Consider the following 20,056-nt stretch of genomic DNA (forward strand, 5'->3'; position numbering starts at 1 on the left):
AAGATTACCGATCAAACGGCCGTCCTGTGTATGAGTCCTTTGCCTCTCTTTCAGGTGCGTCTCCCTCTCAGACCCAGCAGCAATCTCAGACACCCCAAGAGGGAGAGGATCTTAACCTCCCGAGAAAGAGGAAAAAGCAAAACAAGAAGAACCCCTATCTCTATTTGACCTCCTTCCTGCGCCGCAGGCAGTTCGAGGAGGACCAGACAGGCATTCTGGCCAGTGCAGACTCAGAGGGCCCAAATTATGGGACTCTACGCTGACCCGTGTGCCCAACAAGCCATTGGACTCGACTAAACTGACCACCCCTGAGAAATCCCACCTCAGCACGTCCTGCTCTACCCAAATATCAAACGAATACCTTTCTTATAATCCTTAAAAAGTTAATCTGCGTTTCGGGGAGTGGGAAACATTGAGCTGAATACTCCGGGGTTGGAAATCTTAACTGAAGACAAGAACAATGGCTTTTCCGGGTCGTCACCGCGACTTGTCTTTGAGGAATTTCACTTGAAAATGCTCTGAAAATATATAATGTATATAAATAGTAAAACAAGGGAATTAAGCTTCCTCCTACAGTAATAAAAAAAAATGTGTTGGTTGAGTATGTCACAACACGTTCAAGATTTTTCACTCACTGGTCATTGAGGGGTCCATATCTTTAGGTTTTTCAGTGATACAGCGTACTGTTAAGCCTGGTGCGTCCTTGGACAGGGACATGAGTCTACCTTTCCTACAATACAAATAGATTCAGTATTTAAACACAGGGTTCTTACCACAAATATACCTCAGAGTAAACGCAGATTTGCTGTAATTCTTGTGGTATACTGTACGTACTTGACCTTTTTACATATGGATAAAAAGGTTTATATCACACGCCACTCTCATTCTCTCAAACGGATAATATGGCCTAACTTTATCTACTTTAGAAGCTTTTTATTACCAGTAAAAGCTAGCATATTGTGTTTGTTTTGATTTGTGATCCGATGCCAACAATTAGAGGACGGTGTCTTCATTTCTATGCGCGATGGTTCAAGTGTGTTTACACTCATCACTGCGGCGCTGCGTTAAGACAAAGATCATAGTCTTCACCAGATCGCTCAAACTAACTTGGGACTCAAATGCTCAGCGGAGGTTGGACTTGAAGGGTCAGAGGGACGGGGGTGACAAATTGTGAACTGTACTGTATGTATTTCATTATTAAGGAAATCATTTGTGAAACGCGGCACAGCTCGAGGTGCCTTTTTTGTTTTTGCCTTGTTTTTATCTGTTGTGTTTGCTTTTTTTTTCGAACATAAACTGCCTTTTTCTTCGCCTTCTCACGCTTCTCTCACTGTAGGAGTGAGGGAAACCGATAGCGTGTGTGTGTGTGTGGTTTTACTTTCTCTGCCAAGGACTCACGAGAGAAATCGCTACGGAAGATGCATAAACACTCGTTTTGTTTTCTTTTAACATGGGCTCGTGCTTCAACTGTGTATATCCAAATAATAGGATAGAACCAGATTAAAACTTATGAAAAACAATAAAAAAAAAATGCGCACAGTCAGATTGGGAGGGAAAAAAGGCAAATAAATCGACACATTTTTGCACTGTACATGCAAAAGATTTGATGCAAAAATAACCAAGCAGTACAGTGAGGGTGTTAATGTTTAGCAGCAGCTCTTAGAGGAGAATGTGATTGTTTCTAAAGCTGTTAACAAGCAATGGGAAATATTCAAACGACGGCCACCTTGACTGTTTATCTCTAACAACTGTATATTACTTGCTAGCTACTTCTCTGTGTGTTTGTTGATTTTTCGACACTAACCGATACTGAATGTATGTTTTGCTGTACAGGAAATGAATGTCCCAATGTCACAGAACATTGAATGACCCGTTATTATTGCTTCTAGTGTAGCTGAGATTGGTGAGGTGACCAGTTGGCGCATCAAGTCCAAATTCCTGTATGCAGTCCCACACAGTTTCTGAGCCAAGTCCCCGCTTTGATCTGCAGAAGAGGAAACGCAGTTATCATCGTATTGTCACCGAGACATATCAAACAGTTTTTTTTCTCCCCCACCTCCTAATAACGACTCAAAGGTTTCCAGCTAAAAAAAAAATCCGCGCGAATGACTCGACTCGACGTCTGCTCGCCGAAATCTTTTGACGAGCGAGAAAGCGGTGCTTGCCTGAAAGCGAGCGTCAAAGTGCATATTCTACTGTAACAGAAATTGGTTTCGTGTAAGATACGAGGAAAAAAAAATCTATATTTGTTATGTACTGTACATGGTGTGTATTGTATTTGTAAAGATGACGCAAACCATGGAACACGTTCTTGTATGAGGATGTATGAAAAGGATCCCAAGGAAAAAGAAATTAGATTATATATAAAAGTATTTGCTTACAGTACGGCTTTAAGTGGATAATGTTTTCAAAACATTTTAAGGTGCCTAATTTGTCATACTTTAGCGGACGTTATTTTATCTGAGAAGAAAAGAAAAGTTCATGTTAGTACCGTACAGTGTGTTATTGCCATAGCCCGCTGGCTGCACAAGTTGAGTAGTATTTTCTCTGATGTATAGTACGTGAATGCCCATTGGAAAAAGCTTTAGGAGCAGAAGTGTGTTGCCCTCTACTATAATATTTCTGGAACAAAGTAATCCTGTATTTCGCCCGTTCACGAGCACACATGTAGATTCACTCCAGATCTCTTCGCCTTCACGTGTCCAAAGCAAATAAACTTTTTCTCTAAGAGTCGAGGACATGCTAGAGTCCTGTACAATACGTGCTGTGGAGGAAATTGTGTTTACATTAGTTCGACGACGAAACGTGTGTTAGGGCATAGTTGCTTTGAACATTACGACTTGGTGCTATGTTTAACTTTGTGGTGCTGTAGAATAGAGGTCTGAAGATTTTTTCCGTTCCCTGTTTCCACAAGCGACTCCGTCGGCCCCTGGTGTTTTTGAGCAACTAGACACTCTAGGCCCTTTTCGTTAACGGTATCATGGTGTGAAGACAGTGATAGACAATACTGGAAACTAGTAGTGTAACCTCAAATAATAGAGACTTGTGACATTCAGATGAACTCAAGACGACTTGTTTTCTATAGCGTGTTTGCAATGTCTGTCTGTGCTTCCAAGGTACCCTCTCTAAACTATGTTTGTGCTGATATTGAGACTATTAACCCAGCCTAAAAGGAGAAACATAACCTAATTTAGATTAGTACACGCCACAGGACACATGAGAAGGAATCTGAGAGCATCAGATCATGAGGGGATCTTTTCTACACACTTCCTGTAGGTCTTTGGTTAACAGCACTGTTTTTCAAGCACACTACTGCAGGGGCGCTGCCGTCTCATGTCACACCGCCACCTTTTTTCAAGGTAGAATTGCTACTAGTACTGTACAGTATAGCCATGGGTAGTCACCAGTCCACATTTGTAATTATCCTCCTCGTAGAAAGGAATCGGGAAAGCTCATACATCCTCCTCCTCGTGGGTTTTTAAGAATGGATGTTGTCTTCCGGGCTTTTTTTCCCTCTCTTCTGTTTTCCTTGCATCTTCAACAGAAACATGTACAGTGTTTAAGAGGGCTGCTTTGGATGTACTGTTAGCTCATTTCTGTTTGTTTTTGGATTCGTTTGTTTTCTCTCAATTTTTCTGCTTACAGCTTTTAGTGCATCACTAGGTGCTGGTAGGATGATACTTAGAAGAGATTTGTTTTTTTCCTTTCGTTTTTTTGAATTGTATTAATCTTGCATGTAGAGACAATACAAAAACGCCTATTTAGCAATCATTCATGGACATCCGAGCTGGTTGTTATTGGACGGAAAATAGAAATATGTAGTATTTTCTATATTCTCTGTTTTTGTGTACCAGCACTGAGAACTAGAATGTATTATTATCGTAGGCTACAATAAGCACTACATCGTTGACTGTTTTAGCTAAAGCTCATACTCAAGCAAACCAAGTAGTGCTTAATTAAAGGAAGAAAATTTACTACATTTCATTTCACTTCCATCCACTGAACTCTGTGCTGTACATCACATGTTTACATGCTGTATTATATGTTTTTATTTTGTTTTTTTTTATGTGCATAATCTGTCTCCATAATGTTCATATGTAAATAATTCAAAGCAAAAACATTTGTCTGTTTTTTTTTAACTTCCTCTTTTTTTAAACAATAACCTGATGTTTCTGTTTTGTTTTTGGTCAGTTTTTTAGACTTGTCTTTCTTTTCTGTCACCGCATCAGGTATTTATGCTTCACTTAACTTTTTGTGAGCAATTAACTCATACTGTATGGTGCTGTACCAAAGCCTTATGTATAATATTTGTATTACTTTTTTTCTCATTTGCCACTGCTCTCCAGTGAATTCGTCTCAGATCATGTCTTACTCACTCTTCATGTTCAACTGCCATGGATCTTGTTTCTTTATTGAGTAAAACTGAAACCTGAATGAACTATGATGTAAAAACCACTCTGGGCCGTTACCAACTGGCCTTGGATGTACAGCGGCAGTCGTTGCCATCTCAAGCCTTTATAGGGAAAACGCACAGGCTCACTTCCGGTGGCTCGTCATGACGTAGACATGGGCTTAGCACATGCTCTATGCTCTATCTATGGCACGTCTGTGAGAATATGAAAGCAGTGTTGTGTTCATGTCACCATATCATTTCAAACGTTTAGTCCCATATGAAATTTTCCTCTCAAATTTTTGTATTTTGATATAATAAAAAAATCAAAAGAGGTCCTGTTTTTTCTGTGGTTTTGTGTGACCGGTGAAGAAGATGCTGTAGTTCATACGGTAGACACAGGGTGTAAGTGTTGGGCAGAGAGTGAGGATGGGATATGAGCAGCTTAATCAGGTCAGGGTTTTTTTTTCCTTTTTTTGTTGTTGTTTTTTTAAATTCTAGGACACATGAGCAGGATGATTACAGGAGTGCCAGGTTTCGAATGACCTTTTTTTCTTGAATAAAAAAAAAAAGAATAAAAGTTATCGTGTGAATGTACTCTTAGATCCGACGGACACAACCAAGGAAGATCAAAGACTCTGTTCAAATGCATGCTTGTTGTTCAATGATTAATATCCCCACCCAGACTTTGAGGAATGAATTGTCCTGCGGCTGAGCCAGAACAAGGAAGACAAATAACCTGAAAGAGGATGAGGTCTGTCACACTGACCTTTGTGCTTTTGTTCAAATTCCCTCTGGCATGCTCGGAAGCAAACAAATGCAAAGCCATCTGCATACACCTTAGGAAAATAAAAGTTCACCTAATCCACTGGTCAAACAGACGACGTCACCTGCATTTCAAGAAGATTGCTGAATAGACAGGGATAATTGCTCTGTATGTTATTCCTGCTGTTTAAACTATGGCATTTTTTGTGTAAGTCAATAAAGCAAATGTGAGGGTGTTTTTATTTAAAGAAACGAATAAACATTTATTTAACATTGAGTATTTGCCTAACAGTGGTAAATACCACAGTTTATCCGAAGCCTGGGAGCATCAGATATTCATTACAACGATATTATGATATGATGAATGATATAGCCCAAAATAAAATAGAAAAAAATAACATTTTAAATAGCATGTTTACATATCGGCAGTTTTCTGCCTCAGAGTTAGATGATAAGACCCAAATACATTTTGGATTTGTCTGGTAAATCCTTTAATGTGGCACAAGTACAGGATATGTGAGGGACAGGGGTGGTAAGTATAGCAGCTTTAATCTGTGAAAGGTGGCAAAATCCCCTTAAAAACTCTTAGCACATATTCATAAACGGTGTAACTGTACAAACAAGGTTTCACCAGGAAACCAGCTAATAAACCAAACATCAGGTTGTTTGTTTTTTGTTCAAATCACATTCAGAGCGACTGGACAACAGCAGAGTATCTGAAAGTTACTCCATGTTTTTGACCTTTAGAACTAAATATAGTTACTTGAATGTGAGTGAAACCTGAACAAGATGAACGTGAACTGAAAACACACAGCAAGTGGGTCCAAAGACAAAAACACAGACAACTCCCAAAAACATGTTAAAGCCGTGGATGCATGACTAACGGCTGTATCCTGATTAACAGGTCTAGAGAACAAAAATTCATTAGGAAAGGGTTTACTGAGGAAAAAATAGAGTTGGATTTTGTGTGAGACCTGTGTGGTGTTTTTGCATATTCACTTTGCTCTGAAAGTTTGCATCTCTTAGAAAATAAAACCCTGGGAAAAGCTACAACTTTACTAAGTTAACATGATGAGGTACATTAACAAGGCTAACCACTGGGCCTAATGACTAAAACCCGGGTTTTGACAAAACTTTAACAAGAGTTGAACTTTTTATTGGCTTCTTACAGCAGCTTGAGCCTTTCCTGTGAGTTCACCACGCTGCATACCAGCAGCATCAGACAGCAGTAACACACATCTGTCAGGTTCTCCAAAGGGACAGACTTCAGCTGGTTTGTACTACAGTACAGTACTACATTCATTTATTATTCATAACCATGAAATATATAGCATAGGTTCTAACAGCAACTGATTTGTCACAGTTTACTTTCTATAACATCTGTCCTTTTCATCTTCTATTCAACTTTAAGTCAAACGATTTTTTTTTTCATTATTTTTATTTCACAGGTGATGTTATTACATATTCCAGTCTCCAGTGGATTATTTGCAGCAGTGACATTATTGTGGCTGTGGATGCAGCACTGTATGCAAATTAAGCCGAGCTGATGTTTGTGCAGGTTAGACCAGGCATTCATTCAAGCTGCTGGAGAGGCAGGACATGAATAATTTGCATGGTACCCTAACTAGTTAGCAGGCAGTAGATTTATAATCAAAATTACTTTCCACATTTTGTCCAATCTCCATCATATGCTAGCTACTTTTGGAAGAAAAATAAATAACAGAGAGAGCACAAGCTGTTCACAGTATATTATGATGTTATTTAATGGTGCCAAAAATGGCTGTGCATGAAAACATAAGCTTCTGTTAAAAAGGTGGATTAGATCCTATCAATTATGCTAGCTGTATAATCGATTTTTTTTTTTTTAAATTAAAGTAGGCCATAAATTTTAGCACATGTTTGCAAGGACCATAAAAGGTCATCAAAAGGTCCCGGTGCTCCCACAGCCTGAAAGAGAAGAGCTGAATTTCACATTACCTCCTTCAGTGGACAAGCACAATGAGATGCTGTATTAGTATGAGTGACTTGCACACCAGGTTTCACTCCTCTCTGTTACCACCCACCTATTTTACAGGGTTATGTAATTCCTTACTGAGCATTACCTAATGCAGCACAACTTGCCAGACGGGGCTCTTCGGACTGGTGAATATTTCTCCAACAAGCGCTTGCACTACCCTCATGCCTGCCTCATATGTGGGTCCTTGACTTTGAAAGGTCTGGGAAGCCCTAAGGCTAAAACATCCTAGGCGCGGGCACGAGGTCAGTTCAGCAGCGCGCGCTCCCGGCACCGAGTGTGCAGATTTCCCAGCCTTTCAGTCAGTCCGGTCGCGGCTCCCGGAAAGACTCCCACACTGCCTCAGCGATGCCGCACCCGGTCAACGGTTTTCTCCGCAAAACGTCTACCTCAGATGATCAGCCGTAGCCGAGTGTGAGTCCGAGGTGCGCATTTCTGCAGTGCGATGCTGACAACATGTTTCCTCGTCGAGGAGCCCTGCGCTGTGCAGCATAGAGGAGGCAGCAGAGTGGAGCAGCGGGTACAGTTACAGGTAGGCTGCTGTTTGAGCAGGGATCGTAACTGGCTGTGCAGACATAACCACACCGGGTTTAATGTGCTGTCAACCCCCGAAGGTGTGACCATCGCGCGTATTTTAGATCCCCCCCCCCCAAAGCTGATGAGCTTTTTCACATTAGAGTTGACTAATGATCGTGTGTTTATGTGTGCGCGTGTGTTGCGCACGCAGCTGACCGCTGATCTGTCAGGCCCAACAGGTCAGAGTACACAGGCTGTAAAGTTTTCCCAGTGGATCCCAGGAGTCGGTTTACGGGACTGCAATATGCGCATGATTGCATCACAGGGAATTAAAACTGACTTTGTCTGTCAAGAGGATTTCGTTGCTTTTGTGTGTCTGTGAATCACTGTTGTGCAGTACGTGGACACAGTGTAACCAAGACCCGTGTTATTTACTGCAACAGTGCAACACTTGCCCTGCAACAAGTGTTGTGACACCTGCACTTCTTGTACTCGGATTTCTGCCATGTGTTTATTTATTAGTCAGAAAGATCATTAGTATTGAAAAGCTAAGAATTGTGTTGTAATTTGTGAGGCTGTGTTCATTATGTAAGATATGGCATGTGTGGTGGAGGCTTGAGCATAAAATAGCTGTAGAGTAGAAACAAACAGAAAGCAACAGTTTTGAGTGAGATGCTACTGAAATATATTCAATGAACTGTTAATGTATTCAAATAATTATTCATTGAGGAACATGTAATGTATACCAGTCAAGTGAATTTCATTTGCCCACATTCAATTAAATGTAAAATTTTACATTATACTTATGTAACAAAATCACATGTAACTAAATTAGTCAAACTCAGAAACAGGCAGATTGTTGACTGAATGGTTAGTCCATCAATCCCTCAGTTAACTGAAATATGTTAACAACATTTGAGTAGTCATATATATGCATTTTAAATGGCTTTGTTTTTAAGATTGCAGATGCACCAGTAAAGACTTTGAGCTATATGACATTCTGTACTGACAAACTATATTTTTATCCAGTTGAAGACGTTTTACACAACAACTCCCAGAATCCACTGGGTCCAGTTTGTCATACCGGAACATTACGTTTGTAATGTCTGTAGGACAAAACGTGCTATTTACAGACACTGTCTTTGGCTTTAGGAGATAAATGGATTGGAGATGTCGTAAAACAAATGATTCATCGTAGAAAATCTGCATATTATTTAGAAATGTGTGTTGGAGTGTGTGGGCTCGCTGTAATAATTGCATTGGTCGTATTCTATGGTATAATGTGTATTCTGTGTAATGTGGTCCAGTCGACTGTACAGTACAGCCTTATAAATGCATTTCCACAGAGCTGAGTCAAAACCTCCCTGACAGCTGAACATGAGCTTTACACATTTTGTAGTTGTTGCAGGGATTGCTGTATTAGATTGCACTAGATTGTAAAGGGAGCTGGGATCTTGTCCTCTGGCATTCCTACATTTTTTCTTTTTTTGTCTTACACAGTAAAATGGTAAAATGTGTCATCTGTCTTTTTTTAGACAAAGTAAACACTCGTGCTCATACTGGAAAGACCTTCATCTTACTGTAAGGGTTAGACTGTCATCCAGAGTGACAGATCAGCTTGTTGATTAAATATTTGGCTGTGTTGCATACAACTTAATCGCCCTGCTGATCACCCCGCTCTCTGCCTGGCATCGGGGATCACTGTAACTCTGGAGGTTGGGGGGCAAAGGCCGAGCTAAATTTAATCTCACTGTGGTTTGATTTCAAGGAGATTATAAGATCAAGTGACCCCTCGCCACCACCATCTCCCCCTCCTCCCTCTATGAAGTGATTTGAGGCCAAGCTTCAGTAACTATGGTTGATTTTTTTTTTTTTAATGGCATTGTCAGAGAGCAGTGCCTCACCTGCTGTCTCAGTCCTGCCGTGCAGAGAAGCGACAGATAGACTGTCTGGTGATGTGTCGGAGCTTCTGGCCAAAGGTTCCTCTGAGGCATCATTTGCCTCCTTGTGCTTACCTCATCCTCAGTCTGGAGGAGCATCAAGTCACGATGGACGGGAGAGAGGTTACCATGGTAACCACAGGGCTTTCTCCTTTTCGTCTCTTGCCTGTGTTGACTGCAATCCAGAGCTCAGAATGAGAGCATGAAACCAAGTTTCCTCCATGGGCCAGTCACTTCCTTTTTTGGGGGGTTCTGCAGAAAAAATAAAAGAAGTTTATTAAAAGTGCAGTTTAAGCTGATACAGTCAGTATTTAATAAACTTCACAGATACCATGGCCATGTGTATGTGAAGGGGTCACTCGCAGTCTCGAACCCAGAGACAGTTATCACTATAGACTGTATATAAGAAATGGGCATCGTATTTGGGTCTGAAAAGTAGAACCAGTGCTCAAGGGCCTTAAACCTGCTTTCTTTCTAATAGCAACTATTGGCAACTATGATATAGTCATCTTGTTTTTCCATTCAGGACCTCAGTAAACACTTTGCGAATATATTTATTGTCCCAGTCACCAGTTTCAAGTCTTATTGAATCCAACACGATGTTCATTTTGGTAATCATAGTTCCATGTAAAGTAAATAGTTTATAAAGCAGAGTGTCTGATTGGCTGTCATGTGATTTAAAGTCACAAGTTTATGAGTGTGCCGTGCCCTCTCTCCTTATTCGGATTCACCCCTCACTTGTGAAATGTAGTTTCAAAAGACCCTGATGGTGACGGGCAAAATGCTCCGCTCACAGATGAGTGGGTGGTGTCATGGTGACTCCTCCTCCCCATCTATGATTATCACCACACTTTGGTGTGTACCTCAGCTCCTCAGATAATTTCAGCCTTTTTCTAGCTCATTTTGGGTTTCTGACCTGCCAACTTTACTATTTTGGGTCATTCTAACCACAACAGGCCTGCAAACCTGCTGCACACAGCCCAGTTAACACTGAAACACAGACACCCAAATGTGGTGAAAACAGCAGGACAGAGTGGAGCAGATTTACACTTATCATGTAGCCAGAAGTATTTGTTTAGGCGACTTCCAACAATGTGTGTTTTATCATCTGGCCAGTAAGGGATCAAATTTAAAAAGTAAAAATCAAAAGTTCTGCAAGCTAGCAGTGATAATTACAATGTAGCCGTATTGTTACTCTTTTTGCTCTTTCATTAGACTTCTGCTAATTCCATAATGAAGGTGTGATTAGGCCATGTTACACTGTTTACTGTAGGTCCACAGAATAGGAGCTATTTTTGCATTAATGTGTGCCAGTTAAATTCAGTTTTTACAGAGAAAGGTAAAAAGACATTTTCATATTCCCTCTCCTTCTTCTTAGCTTCCTTCCTTCCTTGGCTTGCCTTCCTACCTCCTCTCATATGTGATAAAGTATCTGTGACTCACTTAGACACATCTGCTGTGTGTTTGTAGCTACAAATATACAGCCAGTCATTCTTCTTGTCAGCACACATGCTGATAGCAGTTTCATAAACAGTGTGCACGACTGTGTAGGCTGCCCTGTTTTTCCTTAAAATGCCATCTAGGCCATCAGATACCGGGGTGACATCCTTTTACGCTCTCTGTTGCAGTCTCCTGACATCAGAGCAGCACTACTTTTTTTTTTTTTTTTTTTTTGTTAAAGTGACAGGTAGAGTGTTTCTTTATTTGCACATCTGGATTAGGTTTGCTTAACACATTGAAAATGGTTGATGGAGATGTGGTGGAAAGATGATTTCTGCTTGATTTACAGCAGCTCTGCAGTTTTAGTTACATGGTTTTGATGCCTGGTTTGACGGGATGGTGTTTTTCTCACCTATACGGCTGCATCAATATGTGCTACCTGTTTCACTGCCAAGATCAACTAGAGTAATGACTTTTTTTACAGATGTGACAGCTTTATCTTTTTATAGCTCAAGCTATTTGGGGTAATTCCAAAATAGTCCTCCTGTTTTTTTTTTCCATGTGTTGTGATTTTCATGATGCTGAGAGGTGTTTGGTATAGCCCTCAATCATATGTTGCTGTCGGCTATCTTCAGCTCATCCCCCACAAGTTGTCAGGCTTCTGTTTCTGTCAGGCAGCTTTAAAGCACACAGCTAGCCTGCCTCCTCTGCAGTGTGCAGTACAGCATGTTCCTATGCTTGATTCACTGTCTTATGCGGTGCCATCAGCAAGGTCAGGTATTGTACCGTGTGGCACACAACATTTTTTTTTTTAAATCATGGAATGCACAATAAAGAAAATATTGTAAACAATGAAGAGATAATGCTTGGATCTTTTTGTGTTGACCTAGATTTTTAAGCTGTAAATGGAGACACTAATTTTATTACATGTGCCTCTAGAGTCACATTAATTGGCAGCATACTGTCTTCACTTCTATATGACTTTCCAAAAAAAACATTTCCCCCCTGTGACCCTTATGAAGCAGTGCTTGATGCAACACTTCTAAACAATAAATTAGTTTGCTGTTTGCTTGTATAGTTCGTTGGCTCTCCTTTGGCAAGGTTACAGTGTCTATTAGAGAGGAGATGCAGCATGAGATGTGGATGAATTGGAGTCTGATCTGGCCCATATTCCTGTCTGCCTGCTCACATTCTGCTGAGTCAGGAGGCTTTGTAGAAGGCCGTCAGCAGCAACTCAGTGAGGCTCTGGGCCAGAGGGGCTGGTGGGAAACTGCTACTACAGCAGGCGGTCAGTTGGGGCTGATGAATCTACTTGTTACTCCAAACATTTCTGTGCTGATTAGCAGAGCTGCTTAGGGAAGGTAAAACTGCTTTAGAGTTAAATGGAGGGATTTTTAGTGCTGGAGATGAACCTCAGAGGTGTGAAAAGAGGCTTGTTTTTTCCACCCACATGCCCTTTTAACATGCACTGTTTCACAATGCACACCCACATTGGTTAGAAGCTAGTTATGGGAAGATTGTGGTGCTGAGTTTGCTTAATCAGGGCATTTCTTCTGTTTGTTTACAGTACATAAGGAGGTCAGTAGTGATACTGGACTCCATTAGAAAGTAAGATAGATCAGGGCCATATTGGTTGAGCCTTTCCAAGTAAGCATTCTTACACTTACAGTTAAATACAGTTACACTTAAATATGAGTTTTGGAGTGTGAAGTTGTGAAGTTCTCCTCATGTCTGTGTGGGTTCTCTCCGGGTACTCCAGCTTCCTCCCACAGTCCAAAGACATACAGTTAGTGGGATTAGGTTAATTTTGTTATTCTAAGCTGCCTATAGGATTGACTGTGAGCATGAATGCTCGTCTGTTTCCTGTGTTGGTCCTCCGCAACAGACTGAAGGTCAGTACAGGGTATACTCTATGACCTCCCAACGTGAGGTGGTGCCTTGATAGGGATAACTAGAACTAAATAATGGATGGAGTCCATATTAAGATGACAGCATTACACAGTTGCTGCAGATTTGTTGGCTGCACATCCATGATGTGAACGTCCCATTCCACCATAGATGCTCTATTGGATTGTGCAGTACACTCATTGTCATTTTAAAGGAATCAGCAATCAGAGGATCAGTACACTGTGGTCACAAATGGATGGACATGGTCAGCAACAATATTCATGTAAACTGTAGCCCAGTAAACACTAAGGAGCCCCAAGTCTGTCAGGAAAAACCTCCCACACCGTTATGACACCGGCCTCAGTTTCCTGTTCTTAGGTGATTGGAGTCACACCTGGTGTGGTTTTCAGCAGCTGCAGCCCATCTCCTTCAGGGTTCAACATGTTGTCCATTCAGAGATGCTTTTGTACATAACTTGGTTGTAATGATTGATTATTTGAGTTACTATTACCTTCCCATCAGCGTGAACTATTTTGGCCATTCTCCTCTGATGTACGAAGTCATTTTTAACCAGAGTACTGTGCTCACTGTACATTTTCTCAGTTATGGACCATCTCTGTAAACCTTACAGATGGTTTTGTTGGAAAATCCCAGTGGATCAGCAGTTTCTGAAATACTCAGACCACCAACAACCATGCCATATTCAAAGTGATTTGAATCATCTCTATTAACAATTTGGACGCTCAGTTTAAACTTAAGCAGGTTGCTCTGAACATTTCTACATGCCAAAATGCATTGAGTGGTTGCCATGTGATTAGCTGATAAGATATTTGCATTTACTAGCAGCTGAACAGTTGCACCAAACAAAATGGCCAGTGAGTGGATATCTGTGAGCAAAGATAATGATGCTAAATGAACTAATTTTATCCCGGGGCTCATACTGAAACTGCCACGACAGCCTTGACATTTTCTTGAAGGTGCATGTTTTCTCCAGCTAACTCCTGTCAGTGCAAAAATGCTAAAAAAAACAAAGAAAAGAAGCTGATATTCTCATGAAATCATCTTATGAATGTGCCGTCTGACATTCTTTATATCCCTGAAGCAGCTCCTGGCACTGTAGCATGATGTCATCGCAGATTACAGTCTGGGCTATGTGAATTGTAGCCTTGAGAGTCGCGCACGCTGCAGCCTCAAGTGGGTTAACGTCTGGCGGCTTCATAGGATCGGACTCCTTCTCCCATGCTCTACTCTTACGCTCACCCACCCACTCTGGCTTTGTCTCCCTCCCTCTCCTCCCACTCACGTTTCTCTACAGCGGACAGTTGCAGTAAAGCAGCATCATGGAGGCTGGATGCGTGGTTGCCGCGGTGATTGAGAATGCTGCCTCAGGACCCGAGGGAGAACCAGGAAGTAGTGACGTCCTTGAGAGGTGAGTTACTCTCTCTTTTTTTTTTCTCACATCATGTCAGCTGATGTGAATCATGTAAAAACATAAAAATGCGTGGAGACAGACGTGTGCGTGCGTAGCTGTAACTATCATGTGCTTGTGTGCTCATTTACATGCGTGTTTGCATTTGAGATGCTGCATGAAGGAAAGTAAGAGCAGGACAGTGTTAAGGCTAAAAGATGACCCTGTCCCCTTAGAGATAGACAGACAGACTGTCTCTGTTTCAAGCTTCATCATGTCCAGACTTTACCATATCTCTTCTTCTCTTATGCAATTCACTGTATCCCTGTGGATCACATAAATTACACTGTGTGTCTGTGTTCTTGGCCTGGAGTCCTGATCTCATCATGCTGAATTACGCTGACAAAACCGTGCTCTGTCTCTCTCCTGGCTTTGTTGCTCATAAAAGTTGAGCTGAATGGAACCTCACCCTGCCCTCTTGAATACACTGAGTCACATTTCAAGTGACGGTTTTGTGAAGCACTCCCTTGTGGGTGAATTGTCTTTATGGCTCACTGAATAGTCAACCTTGGCTTTCCTAAGGGCATACAACAGACCCCAAATGTGCTACAGTTTGTTTTGTTTTGTTGTCAGATTAATCTGGATCACAGACATTTATGCAACATATGTTTCCACCTTGACCTGATTGGATTAAACTAGTATTTTCACATATTTCTCAGTTATCATATGTGATGCAATTTAAACCTCGCAGTGCTTGTACAACATGTTTTCTGGGCCATGCTGTTGCAATGTCAGGATTTGAGACCAAGCCACACTTTGTGAATTCCTCCTCACTTGCTCCCTCTGGTGTATTTTTTTAAAAAGTGACAAGCCTTATTTTAAAGTCTCTGTGGCACAGCAGTTGATAATGTGACATGTTATCTCTCTTTTATTTAAATTCCTGGCCTGTGTCTTCCTGTAGTGACGTGTTACCGTCTACCGAGCTGGACAAAGACGATGCCTTACCTCAAGCCACTAACAGTAATCCTCTAGAGGAGAAACAACCACAGGAGACATCCACTGCCATGGTACACGCCTACACACACACACACACACACACAAACACGCCTCTGACTCATCACTTATACAAGAAAACACATAAACAGCAGCAGAGATGGATGTCTCCCTTCTTCCATGAGGCTGCCTGGTTCTGGAGGTTATTCACAGCATCTTGCCACCGAGGTCATATGGCGGACATGTGAAAGTCAGCTGTTACGTAAATTTGCATTTAAGGATATCTCACCAGAGACTGAGGTGACATGCTTGATAGCAGCTGAGGTAAAGGTGTGATGACGGTGTCATGTCACAGACACATGATGTCATCTTTTCTCTCTATTTGTCTTCTTATATTTATCTATCTGAAGGGGGATTTTAAGATGTAAAATTAGCAAATTTTGTTTGTTAATTACCATCTGTCTTTTCCTATCTCTCTCTATCCATATTAATCTCTCTTAACTCTGATATCTGCAAATGAATATGCAGAATCTGTTAGCAAGGGACTTGCTAGATTCTTGTTCCTGGAAGCGTTCTGGTTTCTGCTTAAAGAAGTATTAACCATTTACATCTGGTCAATGTTAGACTGCAAGCAGGGAAACAGTCCTGTGAAGAGCAAAGGTGGGTGGCTGTGGGGTAGTGTCATTACCGTGGGACAGCATGTATCTTGTGCCAATACTTCCTGTTTGATTAACCGAACATAGATGCATTTTAAAATGCAATTAAAAAAAAACAAAAACTGCTGGCTGTATGATTATTATTTTTTTGTTGCTTATGACTACAAAAAACAGGAAGTCCTGGCACCAGATACCCGTTGTCCCATGGTTACCTCCTGAGGGATTATTAGGCAAAGTGGTCACATGATGTGTGCTTTTTTTTTTTTTAAATGTATACTGTATCTTTACAAATAAAATTCCAAGTTTGCATTTTGATTTTCAAGCTATGTACACGTGGAGTGGGTGGAGACAAGTGTGACGGAAGGATAGCGGCAAGAGTGTTAGTGGAAGTTTGCTCAATGGTAGAGAAACCTGCTATAATACATGTTTGGAGACGGTTGCACTTACCAAAAGACAGGAGGCCGAGGTGGAGGTTGCAGAGCTGGCAGGATTAGAAATGAGTACATCAGAGGGACAGCTCAAAGCTAAAGAGGCAAGGCTTAAATAGTTTGGACATGTGCAGAGGAGAGATGGTGGATATATTAGACAAAGAACGCGGATTATAGAGCTGCCAGACAGGAGGAAAAGAGGAAGACCGCAGAGAAGATTCATGGATGTAGTGAAGGAGGGCATGCAGAGGGTTGGTGTGACAGAAGAGGATGCTAGGGATAAGGTGAGGTGGAGACAGGTGATCTGCTGTGTCGACCCCTAAAGGGAACAGCTTAAAGAAGAACAAGATTACAGCTGATACTGCATTCATGCATTCACTATTGAAAACTTGATTTCTAACTGGAAAAATTCCAATGAACTCTGCCTCAAAATGAACAAGTTTACTGCATGAGTTTTCTGAGTTGTTGACATCATGGTGGTATGAAATATGCTGAATAAAGTACATTTTTGGTTCAAAGTAATGATATATATATATATACTTAAATTGTAAATCCTAGCTCCTCAAGTTGTTGGAAAAAGTCAAGTAAAGCAGTATTTGTTCATTATGCACTAGAATATATATCTGTCCATTCAAATTTAAATGCACATGAATGCACTGAAATCATTCATGTGCATGGCTTTCCAGCTCTATGGAGCACAATAGCAACACAGTAAAGTAACAGAATCCATGGAAAGAAAAGGCCTAATGTTTACAGGAATTGCTAATATTAGTGTAAATGACATTTAAACACAACATGAACACACATGTGATAACACAGTATAGGATAGCAAAGAATGCAATACACCACAGTGTATACTAATATAACATATTAGCCTTGCATAATATGCTGTAGCATAAAACTTATTGTACTGCTTAGAGTCACTCCTTTAGTGTGTAGCACTTCATTAGCAGCACCTTCACTCTTTCATGTGGTCGACATCATTACTGTGGTCACTGCAAATGGTTCTCCATCAGCTGTCCTGTGACTGACTGACATTTATCGAAGTGTGCTGTCTCCGTTTGGCAGGCAAGGAGCGATGACATCACAGAGCACCCGGCTGAGCCCATCCTGCGTTCCTGCGTCAGCACAGCCAGCATGAAGGTCAAGAACATGAAGAAGTAGGTGTTCCTGGAGACAGTGTTGCTGCTATTATAGGCTGTAAACCAGGCCTCTTATTCAGGCCACTGAAATGAGGACCTATAAAATGACGGGTGTGACACAGACAGATAAGTGAGTCTGTTATCATGTGCAGACCTAATCTCTCCCTTCTTCTTCTTCTTCTTCTTTTATGCCAATAAACTTTGCTCTTCTCTTTTTCAGTGTTTTGAATACTGATAAGTTGCTGCGTTTGCTATTTTTTTTGTTTTTGTTTTTCAGGCTGACTTTTCCCAGAGGTCACTTTCCCAGATTGGCAGAGTGTGCCCATTTCCACTATGAGACAGTTGATTTTGGCAATGTTCAGGTGAGACCTGAAAATACTTTCACCGTGACTTCAGCAGCAGAGTTTCTATGTTTAGTAATTGTGTCTTTGGCTCGAGTTCAGTGGCCGTTTTAGTGAATTGCTCCAGAAAGGAATCATTCTTTAAACGCAGTGTGGCAGCTGAATCGATAACCTTGTTTGCCTTTCCTGGACAGTTACTGCTCTATCCTTCTTTCTCCTTAAATGTCACAGTAGAGCAAATACTCTATTCTATCCAGGAATCATAGGAGTTTTGTATGAGACAAAATTTAAAATCTCAGTCTGATAAATCACATGTTACGTGTGTGTGTGTGTGGCTGCAGTTATAGTTGATGCAGGGGAAGAGTAAACCTGAAGGCACAGACTAAACCTTAAATCCTGCTTCATAATACAGGCCTCTGGAGTCAGTGATTGTGATTCCTTTCCTTTAACCACGTAATAAATTATTTGGGCATATAGATAATTTTCTAGGTTTAAGAAAGACTTTGTTCACTGCAGTGATAATGAGAAGCGGTGAAGCCTTAGTGGCTGCTCATCCATGTGTGGAAGTGATTGTTAGTCGCCCGGTTAACCTCGGTGTAGTGCGGGTTGCTTGCCAGCAGAGTGCATCAGTCACCTCTGATACAGGCTGCTCCAACTACAGGCTGCCAGTGTCAGCTTTAGGCTGCCAGAGCAGTGTATGCATGTATGCACACACACTTTGAGGCTGAATCCCTACATCTAGTATTAGTCAGCTACAGCATAACAGGCTGGACGAGACTTCAATTCTTGGATGCTCTGACTCTGTTGAGCATCCTGTTGTGGTTGCCATGATTGTGATGGATGCATCAGCAGCGTGGAGGGAAGTGGAAGCAGCATAGTTCCAATGACCTTGGAAAGCACCACAAGGAGACAAAAGGCAGAGTCAAGCTGAAATAGAAATATCGGTGTGTGGAGACGTTGCTGTGGGGTGTATTGCACGCACTGTGGGAACGCGCCACAATGCAACGTGATGAATCCTCGACTTAATCTGAGAGATTAGTCTTTGTCCCGTGATGCATTTCTCTGTCTCTTCATCCACATAGTGCAGCAGCCAGGCGCTGATCAAGTCTCATATATCATGATTGCAGAATAGCACGAGGACAGCAGACTGCCTCTGTCTGCAGCCTGCCTGATTGATCCCTCTCCAGATTAGCTTCAGTCTCGCCTTGAGAGCGCAATGAAGGAGAATTGTTTTGAAATGACAAAGGGTCGTCTTTCTGTCTTGTGCCTTTGTATGATGGATGAGCTTGTGTATCTGTGTGTGCCGGCTGAGCCCATTTTACTGGCAAACCCCCTTTTGTTGCCGGAGAAAGGAAAGAGGGTTAAGAGAGAGAGAGAGAGAGAGACAGAGGGAGAGCGAGAGGAGGAGGGTGATGGAGACCGAGCACAGGAGAGGGAGGAGGGGGAAGAGATCGAAAAAGGGATGCAGGAAGGGGGGTAACGCACACACACACACACACATATACGCACATACACACACACACACAGTTGGGAGCATCCTCTTTTCATATATTCTGCTTTTAGAACAGAGCATGAGCGCGCGATGATCCAAAGCACTGGAAATGAGCTTTTTGGGTAAAACGGCAGGGGACGGCAAATAGGCGAGCTGCGTTTGAGCTGCTGCTCTGAGCTAAGATTTGGCTTGTTGGAGGAGCTTGCTGAGGTCCAGGACTGCGGCTGCACACAAAGAGAGAGCCACCTCCTCCAGCTGCGGGGGAATATGTGAGATGCCTTAGTGGCAGGTAACATAAACATGCGTTTACTATGTATTCATTTGAGCTTCTGGTGGTCGATATTCGTGAGGAAATAATGCCACGCTTGTGCATTAGCATGCTCTAGTTTGAAGAGAGGAGCCTCTGAGGTGTGAGCGTCATGGAAGAAGTGATGCTCAAGCGTGCCTTCGGTGAAAACTTTGAGATTTTTGCTGTTTTATTTTTATTCTAATCTTTAAAATTGAAATCTTCATTTTTATCTGTGATTCAGTCCGTAATCCTTCTCATCATAATCTCTTTGGCTCGTTGACCCGTCAGTACCTAATTTAGCTGTTTGGTTGGGACTGGTATTTCAGATTCTCACAGTGTACAAGAGCTCTTCCAT

At 41.6% G+C, this 20,056-nt stretch overlaps 2 protein-coding genes across 7 annotated transcripts in view; both read left to right on the plus strand.

Moving 5' to 3' along the window:
• Nucleotides 1-4,725, plus strand: part of igsf9ba (immunoglobulin superfamily, member 9Ba) — a 76,094-nt gene extending 71,369 nt beyond the window's left edge. For both annotated transcript variants that reach the window (XM_025898035.1, XM_005459584.3), the window contains one exon: nt 55-4,725. In XM_025898035.1, the coding sequence (XP_025753820.1) occupies nt 55-263 (209 nt within the window). In that variant the 3' untranslated portion in view covers nt 264-4,725. The remainder of the gene's footprint in view (nt 1-54) is intronic.
• A 2,478-nt stretch (nt 4,726-7,203) lies between these two features.
• Nucleotides 7,204-20,056, plus strand: part of arhgap32a (Rho GTPase activating protein 32a) — a 28,305-nt gene continuing 15,452 nt past the window's right edge. The window contains exons 1-5 of one of the 5 annotated variants that reach the window (XM_019345252.2): nt 7,204-7,701; nt 14,268-14,381; nt 15,322-15,427; nt 17,506-17,597; nt 17,857-17,941. In XM_019345252.2, coding sequence (XP_019200797.1) covers nt 14,293-14,381; nt 15,322-15,427; nt 17,506-17,597; nt 17,857-17,941 — 372 coding nt within the window. In that variant the 5' untranslated portion in view covers nt 7,204-7,701; nt 14,268-14,292. Of the gene's footprint in view, nt 7,702-14,267; nt 14,382-15,321; nt 15,428-17,505; nt 17,598-17,856; nt 17,942-19,347; nt 19,702-20,056 lie in introns of those variants that run through there. The other 4 variants (XM_005459616.4, XM_013277520.3, XM_013277519.3 and 1 more) reach the window with 4 other exon arrangements.

Source organism: Oreochromis niloticus, linkage group LG14, assembly GCF_001858045.2.
Source record: "Oreochromis niloticus isolate F11D_XX linkage group LG14, O_niloticus_UMD_NMBU, whole genome shotgun sequence".
Taxonomy (NCBI): domain Eukaryota; kingdom Metazoa; phylum Chordata; class Actinopteri; order Cichliformes; family Cichlidae; genus Oreochromis; species Oreochromis niloticus.